At 39.7% G+C, this 16652-nt stretch overlaps 1 protein-coding gene across 5 annotated transcripts in view; it reads right to left on the reverse strand.

Annotated features, from left to right (window-relative positions):
• Positions 1-16652, reverse strand: part of ARL15 (ADP ribosylation factor like GTPase 15) — a 213162-nt gene that overhangs the window by 174912 nt on the left and 21598 nt on the right. The window contains exon 1 of one of the 5 annotated variants that reach the window (XM_030467920.1): positions 4994-5143. The exons of the other annotated variants lie outside the window; for them this stretch is intronic. Coding sequence (XP_030323780.1) covers positions 4994-5113 — 120 coding nt within the window. The 5' untranslated portion in view covers positions 5114-5143. Of the gene's footprint in view, positions 1-4993; positions 5144-16652 lie in introns of those variants that run through there. 5 annotated transcript variants of the gene reach the window in all.

A 16652-nucleotide genomic window follows, 5' to 3' on the forward strand; every position in this document is an offset into this window, starting at 1 on the left:
ACTTCAAGTAAGTTAACAACTGGCTAATTCAAATAAACAAAGACCAACCACACACACACACACACACACACAAAAAAAAAGCAGTTTTCTCCACAGACAAAATATAATTAAGATGGCAAACAAGATATTAGAGAATACAGCAACTGACAAGAATCGAAGAGGATCTAGCTATTTCCACAGTAGCAAGCATGTTTGGAGAGCTGAAATGCTAGGAAAAAAAACAGACAGATTGTAAGAACAAAAATACATTTATAGCCAACTTTTAGCCACTAGACATTACATAAAATCCTCACAAACATGCAAATTATACCATGTGTTGACTATGGGAATTTTTTCATGGTTTTACTGAATCTCGTAGAATATGCTCCCACAGCTGGATCTCCAGGTACAATGTATGACAGTTTTTATGTTGCTGTATGCCAAACAAATGCTACAGGGAATAAAAGCACTACTATGCATTACACAGGTGCCACTGTCAGTTTGCTTCAATAATAAAAAATGTAATAACAATTTTAAAAAATTTAAAACTCAAACACAACAAAACTAAGGCAAGCCCTACAGACAGCCTAACATCTGTACAGGTTAGCAAGGAAATCCCAAACAGACTCCTGTGGACTCTCCCAAGCATTCTGCTTCTTCCCTTTTCTTGCCAGTTTGGACAAGGGGGAAGATTGCTGTGGGCTGTCACCCTCCCTGCAGAGCATCAGCACTGCAGAAGGTGGTTCTCTTTTGGCTTTCCACAGAACAAAAGCTTGGAAATGTTGAACACAGGTGGAAAGGTTGCCTGTCTGTACTTGGATTCTACATCCCTGTGCCATGACACCAGTTCACTGTCAGTTTCTTCCTACCACTGTGTCTGTCAGGCTGAGGCACCCACACACCCAAAACTTCCACTGTGCAGAAAATGTCTACTTCCCATGAGGGGCTACACTGACCCGTTTCACATGCCCCACGCGAACTCCTTCAAGCTAGTTTTCACTTTAGGCCATCCCTGTTCTCCTTCACTTACAGGTGCACTTGCTTCCAGGCCTTATTCCCTGCTTCCTCCAGCTTTCTGTACCTCAGACACCAGACTGTCAGGACTTTCTCTAAATCCTCTCAAGCTACTTGGCTGTCAAGCTGCCCTGTAAGGTACGGAAGGCACATCAACATTAGGAAAAAACGGTGCGTAGGGGAAACATGCAAACACCACCAGCTATCTCTTGTCTCTGTCTTCCAAGTTTCAGAATTCACCTTCCTAACCTTGCTGCAGTCCCCTCTCAGCCTTGCCCTGACAATAAAACTTCCTCTCATGTTCCCGACCAGCTGACACTTCACCTCCACTGGTAATGTGGACTCTATGCCTTAAACTACAGTTTAAACTCGTCTTAAGTGTTCTCTTAACAACGTGGAATGCCAGGGGTTCGCTGGAACAGGAATGCTCACCTAACTACAACTGTGAATGTTTCCCAGCACCACAGCCGCACCGGGGCTACTGACACACACTCCCGTGTTTCACAAACACAACGAGAAAGACTCAGGGCCCCGCAAACCTCCCGGGCGAGGAAGCACGGCCCAGCAGCCTCCACGCACAGCGCCGCCACACCCCGGGCCCCCGCTCCGCCTGAGGGCCGCTCGGCGCGGGGCCGGCAGCACAGCGCCCCCGCGTGGGCCTCCGCAGAACGGCGGAGCCAGCGGTTGGCAGGCACCGCCCCCCACCCGACGCTCCCCGAACCCTTCCCTCCCGAACCCTTCCGTCCCGAACCTTCCCCGCCCCGGCCCGGCCCCCTCCTCCCCAACCCTCCCCTCCGGACAGGGCGAGACGGGGTAATGGCCAGTACGCCAGTCACCCTCCGCTGACAACGGAGGCGTAGCCGGCTGCTTCGCCCGCCAAGAACGCCCACTGCCTGGCGCTGCCGAAGCAGGCTGGCAAGCCCCAGGATGAGCTGCCGAAAAGGTGACAGCAAAGTGGTTACTCGTACGACACAGGGATTCGGTAGAGATCGGGCGCTGGGGAGGGAGGAGGTGTCGTCGGGGAACACAAACCAAAGGAATTCAGGATCTTAAAAACAATCCATTCGGATTTGGGGTTTGTTGGGTCAGGTTTCGGGGTATTTTTGTTTGGGTTTTTTGTGGGGTTTTGTTTGTTTATTTCTTTTTTGGGTTAGTTGTGTTTTTCTTTCAGACTTTAAAAAAAAAACCACTGAAGAGAGATTAAATTGGTAAGACTTGTGCACTGCCATCTCAGTTCCGCAAGCAAAACACGATGGACTTTCTGGGAGACTTGAGAGCTGGTGTTTAGATGAAGGCTGCTGAGGACACTCACCTGTGAATTCACCTCTGTACCTTTCCTGGCGTGCGTTCGTCAGCATACAGCTTTCCAAACTGCAAAAATAGCACCTTGCTAAAGTTCCTAAGTAATGTTCTAATGCTGTTGTCTCCTAGCTCTTTCTAAAAGAACATATCTGACAGAGAGGTAACTCAAAGTGAGAGAGGACTCAAAGCCACATCCGTAACATGGGGAATTCTAAAGCAAACTACAGAAACACAGTTTTTGACCCAGTGGCATGTTCAGGTGATCCAGGAGAGCCATACAAACCTATACACTGTGTATGCCAGAGGAAACACTTTGCAGTCTATTACTACAGAAGGAAAGTGACTAAAGTTTACTACTAATCTGAAAAAATTTCACCTAGTCCCTTGGGTCTTACCCGTGAGCATTAGAAAGTAGCAAAAGCTAATACAGAAATTAAAGATTTCCTCCCAAACGGTGAAAGAAGTCTGAGTGATACAACAACTACCTTGGTGTTCACTTAAACCCCACAATGAGGTATTCTAAGTATCTGAACCAGCTATACACCTTAGTCACTTTCAGGTATATTATAGAAATTAAAGATTATAACAATGTTCAAGTAATTTAAGAAGTGTCTGAAAAAACCCAAACCCACGTTTTAGAAGGCCTTACTTGAAGTTTGCCTCTTTGTTGTGCATTAGTCTTCTCCTGGTTTTAAAGTTTAAGACACTGAATTCCATTCTCCTTCAGACAATTGCTGTGCGTCCTGCTGTGACATAAAGAACACCCTCAGACTGTCCAGGAGGAAACTTCAGCAGTATGTATAAACAGACTTAGGGGTTATATGAGGGCCTGTGACCCACGAAAGGTCTGTACCCAAAGACAGCGCTGGCTGTTCTCAATGGTGACCAAGATAGGGGAGGTGCCAAACAAATGCAAAAATTCACCTCTTGCCATCTTAAAAAAAAAAACAAACCAAACCAACCAAACAAACAAACAAAAAAAAACCCAAAAAAAACCCCAAACAAACCACAAAACCCCCCAAGAACTATCGAGAGAACTACAAGCTGATCTAATTTTCATTCCTGGCAAAGTTGCAGAGCAAGACCTCTAAAAGAGGAAAGAGTTTGCCACATAGGTGGCAAACTTAGCTGGGTTAAAATTTGTTGGATGACTGGTTTAGAGAAAGCAGTTAATGGCTCATACTCATACTGCAGTAACAAGTGGAGAACCACAGCGGCCCAACCTGCGACCTGTCCTGCTTAAAAAAAAATTGACAGTGACTCCTCTGAGGAGTCAAGTTTGTCAAGTTTGAAGATGAACTGGGGGAAACAGAAAATGTGCTGAAGAGTAAGGCTGCCACCCAGACAGAGTTAGGCGGAGTGGAAGAATGGGTCTTGTGCAGTTCAGCACAGAGAAATGCCAAGACCTGACTTTGGGAAGTCAAGAACCTCAAGGTGGTCCAGGCTGCCTTCCTGGGCAGCAGCTGTGGACAGAAGCTGCACAGAAGCCATCCTGGAGCTGGCAGCAGCAAAGACCATCAGCATCCAGCACAACAATAGAAGGGACTCTACCAGGAACTTGAGGGAAGTGATGATCCCCCTTGATTCAGTACTTCTTAGACCACACCCAGACAAGATACTGAGTCCTTTGGTTTCAGCTCCCCAGTCCAGCACATTGCCAAACTGGAGTGACCCCAGAGGAGGCCTGCCAGCATGCTCAGATGCTGGAGCACCTTCCCTGCAAAGGGAGCCCAAGGAACAGGGTTTCTTCTGTCTAAAGAAGGGAAGGCTTTGGAAGCATCTCAGAGCAGCCTTCTCCCTATAGAAGAGACAAAGCCAGGCTCTGTTATGGTGGCTGAATGAAAGACACCAGCTGAAACAGGACAAGTTCAGACTGGAAGTAAAGAAAGAAAAAGAAAAAACTGAAACATTTCTTCCTGTAGAGAGAGTATTGCAGGAGCACAGATTGTGTAGAAGTGCTGCGTAGTCTCTGGTTCTGGAGGTTTTCCAGACAAACTGCATAAGCCCCTGAGCAGCCTTGTCTGACCTCCTTACTTACTCTGCTTTGACTGAGAAGTCAGAAGAAAGACCCCAAGATCTTTTCCATCCTTAACTGTGGCATAACACTATATGCAGTTATCAAGCTTCAATGGAAAACAAAGTTTTGTGACATCTTTAACCTTCCCTTTGTATTAATGTTAGCTGCTAATTTAATGTCTGACCAAAGTCCTGCAGCAAATCTAATCTGTAAGCTGACAGCATCTTTGAACAGCCACCATCATAAGGAAAAAAATAACAGAAAAGTTTGAAAACCCTAGGAACTTCGTGGTATATATTGATTTCTTTAAATGCAAACTGGCAGATGAAACAGTTGATAACTCTCCAGTCTCCTTAGTGAATGCTAACAAGCATTCAAGAAACAGTTAAGTATCTGAGATGGCTGTAAGTTACAGGAGTCTCATATTTTGAAGAAAAAGTGGAAGGGACTGCATAAATACCAACCTTTAAAAGTGACCTTGAAAACAAAACATTTCCATTACAAAGAAATTCTCAGCAGTTTGAGGAAGGCTTACAAAAAGGAACTACTGCATAACCAGTTTAATTACTGATACCTAAAAGAAGCTTTTTACAGCTTTACCACTTACTGGGTATTATATTCCCAGCCCACACAGAAACTGTTAAACAGATTCCCAGTGTTTGGAACAATTCCCCATCTTACCTGGTTACTGACCTCAGTGTCCAACATCCAGAAACAGCAATAGTAACATATCAACCCTACATCTGAGTCATCATCTTGAGCTCCATCCATTCTAAGGTACAGTGTCCAACCAACATCCATCACAGCCTGGGCGAAAGCAGGTATCACTGGGAAAATAAGAACTACTAGGGCATGAAATGAAAAGTAAAATTTAGCATTTGACCTTTCTGTTCTTTACTCAGACAGAATCTGCCTACATAGGAGATGAAAATTATGCTGAACTAGATTAGTAACTACATATAAAAACATTGCAAGAAGTCATGATGTTAGGACTTAGCAAAAAAGCTATTTTCTTCTATAGCTGCATGAAGTCTACACACTTCCCTGTTTTTCCTGTTGTACTGTCAGTTATGTGGCTGATACTAAAAGATCCAAAAAGCCACCCTCTGAATAAAGTTCTCATCTGCCAATGAAAAAACTGTCCCAGACAGGCAAGCAATAGTGAAAAAAGATCATTTTATAAATATGTACATGTGCATTCGTGATCATTCCTACAAACTATGCTCCCTAGACTGATAGCTATTTTTCCCTTTCCTTCCTCCTTTTCTGTTTTCTTTGCTAGTTATGGTAAGTTTTCAGGTATTCTAAATAAACCAGTGAAGAACTCCATCTGTGCATGTGGTAAAACAGTTGGCAGTACTACACATGGCAGTACTGGAACAGTACAAGTCTTAAAGTACTCTACTGTCTTAATAAAAATATTTTTAGATTACTCCCTGGGAAGATGCCAAGATGAACATAAGTATGGGAGTATGGCTACTAATAGAAGGAAATCTCCATTTCTCTTTTTCCTTCCTCCTATCCATTCCATTTCCATCACTCTGTGCTTCCTCCTTCCTGCAGCACAGAAGCAGGAGATCAGACAACCATCTACTGTATTTTATTATCTACTGACAATTCCATACTGTATGTTCAGTTTTAATTTAATAACTTTTCTGCAGCTGCAAGGTTACAACTGGCTGACACCTTCTGACTAGCTGGGCTCCCATGACCTTTTGGGGCACACCCCACAATATGTTGACTACCAACAAATGTTAAGGACTATAAGACCCCATTTCAGTGGTCAAATCCAGTTCTACCCCTGCTGATGAGGGTATTGTATTACTCAGGAATGAGATTTTGGGTTACAATAGTCCCAATAAAAACAGCACCTTGCTTCTTAATAGCTCTTACAAAAATAAATCATATTAGAAATAAGGACAGGAACATCACTGAACCACTGTATAAGTCTATGTTTCAATCTAACCATGTTTATAACTAATACTGTTGTGGTTTTTTATTTCTCTTATCTAAAAATCTGTAAAGAACTGAAAAAGGTTCCTAAAAGGACAAAAAGATGATCAAAATACAAAATAGCTTTTCCTTCAGGAAGCAGTCTACACGATCAAAGGTTTTTCAATCTGGAAAACAGAATTTTGGAGAGGTCTGACAAATTTACAAAGCTTTAAGTAGGTTCTAGAGGGTGGTAGTACCAAGTAACTGCACACTGTCTCTTCCAGTACAAGGATTAAGAGTCTGTACACTACATCAGAGACAGCCTCAAAAGAACAAGAGGTGATTCATCATGTAAATGGTAGTTCACTTGAAGAACCTCCAGTTCATTGCCAAAGGAGGCTGTGGGTTCTGCCTGCGTTAATGAAGAAAATGGACATGTTTGGAGATTAACATCTGCATACCTTAATTAGGAAATAAACCACAACTAACTCTAAAATTGTCTGCACTTAAAAGAGCATTTTATCCATTTAAGATATCACCTAACAGTAGCACATACACTTTTCCTGTTCTTACGTCTCCAGAAGCATTTGTTTATGGCTACTCTAAAACACGTTGCTGGCTAAGAGATGTATTTGGTCTGCTCCAGTATGGTCATTTGTATGTTCTAAGTCTACCTTCATAGAAGTGTTCCAATGGCAGAAAAGAACATGAGGCAGCACCACCTGTTTTTCTCCACAATTGTTAACAGGATCTAATTAAATTACCACCACCCATCCTGTGCAATGAATGACTCATGAGTCCTATGGAGCAAGGAAGAGGGAAAACAAAGCAATGATTAAATAATTAGACTACACCAAAACACACATGAAACACAGAAGGCAAATCAGGCAGGATGAACTTTCCCAATCTACCTTAGCTTAACTACAGCCAACTGGAAGCAGCCTAATGATCACACTCCTGAGTACTTATAGGTGACTTCAATCACCCAGGTATTTGTTGGAAAGCCTCCACAGCCAGGCATAGTCAGTCCAAAAGGCTCTTGTAGTGAATTTGTGTTAACTTTCTGATGCAGGTAATGGAGGAACCAACAAAGAGAGGTGCACTGCTGGACCCTGTATCAACAAATAAAGAAGGTCTGGTTTGGGACACTAGGGTTGGGAACAGCCTTGATGACAGTCACTGACATGGCAGGGTTTGGTATTTTACAAGGAAGAAGAAGGGCATTAAGTAGTATTTTAACCCTGGGCTTCTGCCGGGCTAATTTTGGTTCTGCTTTGACAACAGGTTGATCTTCAGGTCAGAGGTCCCTTCCAACCCCTGACATTCTGTGATACTGTGACTTTGCCACCAGACAGTTCTTATGTCTCCTGTGTGTAACTCCTGCTTCCAAAACAGCATAGATAAGTTTCTAATGGTCTGGAAGATTCTGATGTATGGATCTTCTGATGAAGAATGCCACTCACACAGCAGTCTGTGGAATCTCCCTGCTTCCCTGGAGACAGCCATGTATGTTGTCAGAGACAATGCTTGAAGCTAAACCAGCTGACCCTGCACTCAGGAGACAGGGAAGCACACAATCAATATGTTATCTGGTCAGCTGGGCAGCCATACCTCTCTCCATCCATTCCAACGAGATCAAAGGTACAAATAATCATGCCTATAGATCCTACTGAACAAGAAAAAATCAGATGCCAGTACATTGACAGAGAAGTGTTCTGTCATCAGTACTGTGAACACACACATGTCTCTGCTGGTAACAAAGACACTGCTGTAAAAGGTATTCTTTATCTTCTGCATGGGATCATAACCAGAAAGTGAAGGCTAATTTTTTTTTTTTTATTATTTTTAATCCTGTGTTACTTTTGAGGGCAGAAACTTCAGAAGAGAGCAGAAAATACTAAACAGGGTTAAGTACTCATAGACTGCAACTTCATAAAAGCTGGTTGTTTTTACAGACAGATATTTTGCGATTCTGCTTTAGCAGGAAGAGCAAAACACAAATATCCATGTAACTTTCTATGCCTGATAGTGGCATACAGTAGAAAGAGAAGATACCCAAAGGAGAGTTGATGCATACATATTCAGATATTACAAAAGGCTCTGCTGTAAGTACCTGAGGTTTATTGTCTCCTCTATAAAATGTCTACTGTTCAGTGCAAATATGACTTAAAGACTCATATAAATGTTAGTCCTTCAAATGCCATTAGATTTTTAACTCCAGAAGATGCTACTACATACTACAAAAAAATTGTACAATGTTTATTAAAAGGGAAAAAAACTCTGAAATTTAATGTCTCCTTGGTTTTTGAAAAAGATAATCCAGGAGCATCTGATTTATCACCTCTACAAAAATTAATCATTTTCTTCTTTAATGTCACTATTCTGAGAAAAGAGCCAAAATTCTGCAGTGGTCTCTAAAATCTCATTTTCAGAGCAATTTGAAAATAGACCAGTTTTTTGTTTTCAAGAGACCTGGAGACATTTCATTTCCATAGTATTTTCGGAGAAAATGGCAAAAGAGCTCTGTCACGCTTTAGGGGTATGAACATTTATTTATCTAACTGCATCACTGCTGCATTTCTGGCATCCGTGTTTGCTTTTTGCTAAAGAAAAGAAGGGGCTAGTAAGCTTTACACAGTGACAGCAGTTCATTTTCCAGAATTGTCGTAGTTTTGTCAATTCTCAATTCACATGTCAGGCTAACAGCCCTGAAATATTTTGCTCAGCTACACACACAGACATACACACAAACTCATGGTTTTAGCCTTCACATGTAGTTATGTCGTTAAGCCTGCATTCATACTGCAGCAGTCATTTATTTCAAATTCACTAAAACACAAAACATTTCTGAGTGGTTACAGATTTCTCCTTTAGAACCCAGCTAATCTGTTCTCCTTTTTAATCACCCAGTTTCTGGGTTCCATTAACTTTCTGCATTGAACTGCTGTCTAGGAAATATCTTTTAGTACAGTTGCACAGTTTATATAACTAAATTGATTTACAACTAAATTGGTTTACATAGCAAACTGTGTCAGACCATGTTTTTGTAAAACTCAATTTAGTACTCATTTCCTGCACTGAATTAGTTTTCAAACACTGTATTGATATCACAACTTACACCACAGTCTATTCAACTTCTGTGTACTTACTCAGCACCTGATGAAAGACAAAATCCCATACTAAAATTTTTATGCCCAGAGTCCATCACTCAACAGATTCAACAATATCCAGCCAGATTTAATACATGCAGAATTCAGAATAGCAATTTATGTCATACAGGGAACAATTATCTACCTTTTGGTAGCAAATGCTCAGCCAATGCAGCACAAGGGGGTGAACTTTTACACCTACATCTAGAAATTGCAGCTGTTACTGATTCACCTGACCTGGAAGAAGCAAGCTGCTAATAGCAATTAGAGATAAGCTACCTAACCAATAGTAATGTAAACTTTTGCTAAACAGTTCTACGGAGTGGACAATTGGAAGACAGACAGAAATAAAAGACCCACCAAACCTGTAAATTTTCTCAAGAAACACCAGTATGAGTTTAAGGAGACTGGTAATCTTTGCTTCTTTTAAATTCTCCAACAATTTATGCAAGAGTCTTGAACACTTTAGGAAAAAGAAACTAACAAATTTAACAGAGGAATATCCACTTGAAAACTAAGGGCAGAGTAGGGCCACAGTCTCCCAGTTTTCAACCCCAGTCCTGAAAGGGAGAGGATTTCCACACACAAGCATTTTTCACATAGGAAACCAGTGGTTTATAATCACTCTCAAAGCTTAGCAGGATTTTTCTTAGGAATTTAACATGAAACCAGACACATTGTGGGTGACAATCTCTTCTAAGTTTTTATAAGTAAAGAATGTTTTAACAGCCATAGTGTGTCATTCCATCAGTCAACATCTGTGTGGTATACAAGCATACAATCCTGATGGAACACCTCTGTAGGATGCATTTTTAGTGACCAGTCATAAGCACACACATTGAGCAGCAAGATAACCAAAGCAGACAGCGATTTAACAATATGTGATATGACATAGTCAAATTAGCTATGCACAAGCATTAACCAAAATAATGGTTCAGGCAGAAAAACAGATCATCTTCAGCTGAGTAATCTGCTTACAATCATCATCACTGCTTCTGGTACTAATTTTCCAAAGTGTAACTATGACATGGCTAAAAGATGGAAATTATCACTAAAGTATTCAATGCATTAACCTGTATGCTACTATTCTTACTCAGATATTACCATGAAACAGAATATGAGACTTCAGTGACACTAAATTACTTCAGCCATCAGGAAACAGCTCAAATGTGGTACTTAAGGACATGGCTTAGTGGGGGCCTTAGTACTGTGCTAGGTTCACAGATGGATTTGATGATCTTTTCCAACCCAAAAGATTCTGTGAAACTGAGAAATGGCAGTTTGAGGGTATTACTAACATCTAAGCTGCACAGTTAGGGCACAAAGCAGGTAAAATGAGCTGTCCAGTGTGCACATTGCTTCCCAGCATACTGAAAAGGAAAGCAACAATAAATTTTCAGAAAGTAAAATGGAGAATTTGCCAATGTTTTGAGCATGCCAACACCACTACAAGTCTTTGAGGAACACTCTTTCTCAGTCAGGAAATGTGGTAGAAAAACAGATAATAACTAGAGCCACAGAGAACTCTTAGCAGTCAGCAGCTGACAAAAGAAAGAGCCTCACAACTTGGGGATTATGCGAGAAAATGGCTTTTAAGATAGATCATATAAAGAAGGGGAAAAAAAAGGGGCAGAGGGGGGGGGGTGAAGAAAAGAAGGCCCTGCACTTGAGGGTCTACACTAAATGAGCAACAATTAAAAAGGAAAGGAAGGAGTACACACTGTATGCACATACCTCTTGGGTCTCAAAAACTCCCCCTTTATAAATACAGAGTAGAGGTGCAGTAATGCAGAATAATTTTGATCCACAGACTAAACAGCCTGAGTACTACAAAAGGCCTTCAATTTAGACACAGTTTAAGAAGTAGAAGATTGAACAACACCATCAAAGCAAGAGATTGAGTGAAGCAGAAGCTGACCCATGGGACATGCAAAAATAAATTTGTAAGTTCTTATTACTAAGCAAAGCAAATATAAAGGGCAACACACAATGCTTAACAGCACTAACAGAAAAGATGATCCTGGCTCCTCCTCTATTCAGATACTTATATGAATGAAGTAGGTCTTGTACAGTAGTCCTGGTGGAAAAACAACATCTACTGAGACAAGATGGTACAAAGGTATACCAACTCCATGATAGCCAATTTTGTGCTCTTTCCTTCAGGTTGCAACAATCATGATTTGCCTTCAAAGTGGACAGTCTGTCCAAGATACAGATACAGACAAGCATATAGACAGAAGTAGTGAGACACTGGAACAGGCTGCCCAGAAAAGTTGTGAATGCCCCATCCCTGAAGTGTTCAAGGCTAGTATGGATGGGGCTTGGGACACCCTGGCCTAGTGGAAGGTGTCCCTGCCTATGCAGGGGGGTTGGAACTCTATGATCTTCAGGTTTTCTTCCAGCCCTACAGCCCAAGCCTTTCTTTGATTCTGTGATTCTGCCATTACCCTTTAATCTCTGTCTGTGGTCTTCAGTCTTTCCCTGTTGTTACCTTGACTGTGCATGTCAGCAAGAGAGTTTGGCTATAAGGAATGTATCACAGAAAAGCTACTAAAGAGGTGCGTTTAAACAAAACTAAAATTGTTTTGAAGCAATAAAGTAGCATTTGTTACACTAGATGGGCAGGCAGTTTTGTGGGGAGAGTTTTCAGTAGACATTTTCACCTGCAGAATAGCAATGTTCTAAATCCACACAGTTAATAAAATTACATGATATGTATAGTACTCGATTAACTTCTTGCTCAACCCTTCTGCGTGTTTTTCTGAGATTTAAGAAAATTCTTTATTAAGAACAATGCATTCCAAAAACATTGAATTACAAAAAAAGAAACCACATTGCTATTACCATAGAGAACTTACAAAAACCTTGGAACAAGATTTATTAATTTTTCTATTTATTTTTTTTCAAAATTGTATGAATTCACCTTAAACATTGTCCAGAAACTAATGAAAAAACTTTCTAAAAGGAAACCACACTTCTCAATATCAAGAAGCTGTGTGTGAGAAACCTTCACCAAAATAAGTTCACATTGAATTATTATTTATATCTACATCCTGTTTAGCCCATTAGGAAAAAAAAGTTTAGTTCAATGTTTTGTAGAACCCTTTGTGTAAAGCCTTAAAAAGGCTTCTGCCAGGAGAGGGAGGGCCCCGGTACTTATATCCTCCAATTCACACTGTGTGGCAACTCAGAACCTTCAACCTGGATTGCCCCAACAAAAATAAAGGCATCCTTATCACTTCCTCATAAAGCTGTTAGTTTTAAGCTTTAAACAAAGAAATGCAAAGGGAATGTTGAACCGTAGAAAAAAATGAGTCATGTTATTGTTTCTAGGTCTATATAACTTGATCAAAATACCTTGACCAAGCCAAAATGAACTTTGCCAGAGAAGGCTATATTTGTCAAGCAAGATACCTCTGCACAAATATTTTTCTACAGCTTTCAGCATGTTTCTAAGACTCATAATCTTTAGAAGAGGTAGGACTAAGCACAGAGACCTCCTAAAGACCCTTCTCTGGCTTACTTAACACAGTGTTGTACTGTGATATAATGAGGTTTGCTTGCACTTTGGACACCTACTTGAGGTGGCAGGCTACCTCTACAAGTTATGGCTTACATCCAGGTGCTTCTCATCTTCAGGTTTGTTATGCAAGGACAGCATGCCCTCTCACACTAACTTACAGCCATGTTCCAGCACATGCATGTTCTCTCACAACTAGGTATTAGGACTTTCAGAGCTTGAAGCAAAATAATTCAATTTATTCTTCAGTGAAAAAACATGCTTCCCCTTAATACATACATTTCTTAAGAGAAAGTAGTTGGGTACCTGTCAAAGATGAAATAGAGGGTCCAGACAAAGCAGAGCAGAAGATGAAACAGCACAAGTGGAACTCTGTCATCCACACAGAGTGAGCACAGAATACAACAGCCATCCTTGAAATAAATTGACCAGCACAGCAGTAGTGCAGATTTACTTCTACTTCCAGAAACTGAGGACACAAACGATTAAAACTGGCCACTTTCATTTCATAACACATTCTGAGAACCCTGGATAAGGAGCGAAAAATTAGTGTGAACCACTATTTCAGCACGCAAGGTACTCCAGATCTAGATCCAAACTAACCACAGGAGCTCTGTGGCCTCATACACAATTGCTTTTAACTTCATGCATTAGTATTATTGGATGATCAAGTAGAAGGTCATATATTAGAATAATCCGAGATTTTAGTACAAGAAATACTATTTCAAGTACAACTCATACACTCTATTTCTGTAAGAGAAGACCAAAAAAAGCCTTAGCTGTCAGGGCAGAATGGAAGAAAAAAATTGTCAGTTCCAATAAACATACCAAGTACAACCACCATTAAAAAGAAATAACAAATCACAGAATGTTCAAGCTTGGAAGGGACCTCACAAGATCATCAAGTCCAACCCCACTTAAGCTGTTAGGTCCTCACCACATAGGGAATATTACTTTAAGTTATCTCAATGTCATTATCAATGTTAAATACATTTCATTTTATTAAACAACTATTCTGAAGTATACATTCTACTTTCAGGCATATGTATGACACTAAATTCTAAAAGTATAAAATTTTCTTTCATATTTACAGAGGTTCTTTAAGAAAAACTGCATACAGCCATCTGTTCACATTATTGGATAATGCTTTTATGTCAACACACAAAAGCAGCTACATATTTTAAATGAAGATGCCATCCAAAAATAAATATTGTAATATATAAAAAATATTTAGCAATATCATCTACTCTAGGAACTGACTTCAAACCAAATTTACAAATGTTGCTCAAAAAAATTACAGAAATCTATTGTTTGGAAGTTAGTTTTCTTTCATATGGTTTTCATTTTTCTGGGTTTAGTTTTATCCTGTTATAAGCATTCATTCCAGACTTCCACCAAGGGGTGGAGAGGCAGTAGTATACAGCTTTCTACTTTTTCTCTTTGCTCTTGAACTTCATTCCACTTCTGGCTGGTCGTTTCTTTAAAGCAGGGGAATTAATATTAACATTCCTGCAATGTGCAGCAGTCAAACATTAATTCCACCATAAAAATAGTTTGAAATATGCTCAAATGTATACAGACATTTCAAAGTCAGAAGATTCTAAAACCAGCCACACAGTCTTTTGTCTCATAAATGTGTGAACCAGCTGAATTTGATATAGCTTAGCTGTGCCATTCTGCTAGTGACAGCACCAAAAATGGTAGTACTTGATGAGTGATGTTGTTTGTCCCTTAAGCTTGTAGAGGCAAGCCAGAATTGGTGAGAGGAATCAAGAAACTGTCCTCAAGTTACTAAAATTCTAATAGATTTTTAAACCTCTAAGTCAAATGTCACTGGTAAGTTGAGGAATGCATCATTAAACTACAAATCAAAAGATAAACTAGAAAACTAATAATAACTTTGTAATCTAATGTTATAGTAACAGAACAGTGTTTTGAAAGATAGCAAGAATTGTCTGAAGATCAAGTAACATCTGTAACATGACCTCTAAAATTAATGCAAAAATATTCCTTAGAAAATCATGATGTATAATAGAAAATTCTCCTGTCATTGTCAGACCCTGCATAACACCAACTTCATAGTTTCCAACAAGATCAAAAAGATGCTCAACCTGGAAGTATCCCAGAGCTGTTTCACACATCTTAGAATGCCCATGTTATTTACTGATTTATCTAACAGCCTTTTTGACTGCTGTCCTTTAACTTTATTATGGAACAACACAGCATTACTGAAAGCGAAAACCAATCCCGATTTGGAATTTTGAGGCAATCTAGCTCAACTTCTCCTTCAAAATGTGCAGCTATTTGTTTCTCAAGAAAAATCTGTTTCTTGTTAATATTCATATTTTCACAGTATTTTTTGGCATTCTGGCAGTGATACCTATTTCTTGCTGCACATTCTGTGGTTGATGAAGTAATCTGAAAATTTTAAATATTTAATTATACTTCATTTATTGCATGAACATAAAACAGATGGACAAGATAAAAAAATAGGAAAAAACATTTAAAATATTAGTTTTATATGAAGCAACAAACATCAAAACAAGCAGTAAAAAATTTAGATTTACAGTTTAATTAAACCTATTTGTGCTTATTTATTCAATCTGTTTCATGGTCTCATCCACTGTTCTAGGAACATTCAAGTATATTTCTGTTGTTTCTGTGGTACAACCAAATCAAGTGGAAACAGGTACAGAGGAGTACCTACCCAGTACATGATCTTCATTAAGCAATGTTCAGCATGAAAATAATTAACTGCTTCTCCCTCTGGTTTTATTGAAGTAAATAAGGCATAGCAGCATGTCTGAATTGTAAACTGGAGCACAAATAACATCTCCCTCTGTAACCTGGGGAAGCCATACAGAGTGACATATCAATTTACTGAAAGATGAAAAAGCATGTGAAAAAAAATTTTCAACAAAGGGACAGACATTTCTCCCTGTCTGCAATAGTAAAACAAAGAAGAGCTTAAACTGTAACAAGAGAGATTAACAGGAGATTTAGGTTAGCTCTTAAAAAAAATACAATGTGTAGAAAGAGTACTGCTAGTGGAGCTCAGGAAGAGATTGCCAGAGGAGATTATGGAATCTACCCAAGCATTTTAGAGAACCTGTCTAGTCAGAGTTGATTTGGCCATAGCTCATCCTGCCCCTCTGCCAGGGATGAATTAGATGTCCCTTGTTCCATTTGGCCCTATTTGTATAACTTTATCACCTGAACACAAAAAACAGAATCATTTGTGAATCAAGGCAGGCTCTTCCTTTTCTGACGCTTCTTATACTTTATCAACCCATGCCACAAAATCACGTATCAGCAATATATTAGTTATTAATTCATCTATCTATAAAGTATTTCTCTTGATAAACACTTCCTTAAAAATGAGGCTTTTTAACCTTGACAAACCCAAAGCAGCCACTGAAAAGACTTTTAGGCAAAGACTTTCTTTGGTACTCCAACCAAGCCTTGCAAAGCTTCACCAAGAATCAATGCTTGCTCTTCAAATAAGTGATCTGTTTTCTGTTAAAAATACAGACATAATAATTGGAAAGTAATTGAAGACAGTTTAAGAGCTAAGGAATACAGGTACCCCCAGCTTCCCAACAGCAACATCTGGACTTGCAATAGTCCGGATTTACATATAGCTTTTATAAATAAATAAAAGGTTTTGGCTATTGCTATGTGACAAGTTTTGCTTTTTTCCATTCTCCATTGAGAGAGACCATTGCAGGAGACCTTT

The sequence above is a fragment of the Calypte anna genome, chromosome Z (assembly GCF_003957555.1).
Source record: "Calypte anna isolate BGI_N300 chromosome Z, bCalAnn1_v1.p, whole genome shotgun sequence".
Classification (NCBI taxonomy): domain Eukaryota; kingdom Metazoa; phylum Chordata; class Aves; order Apodiformes; family Trochilidae; genus Calypte; species Calypte anna.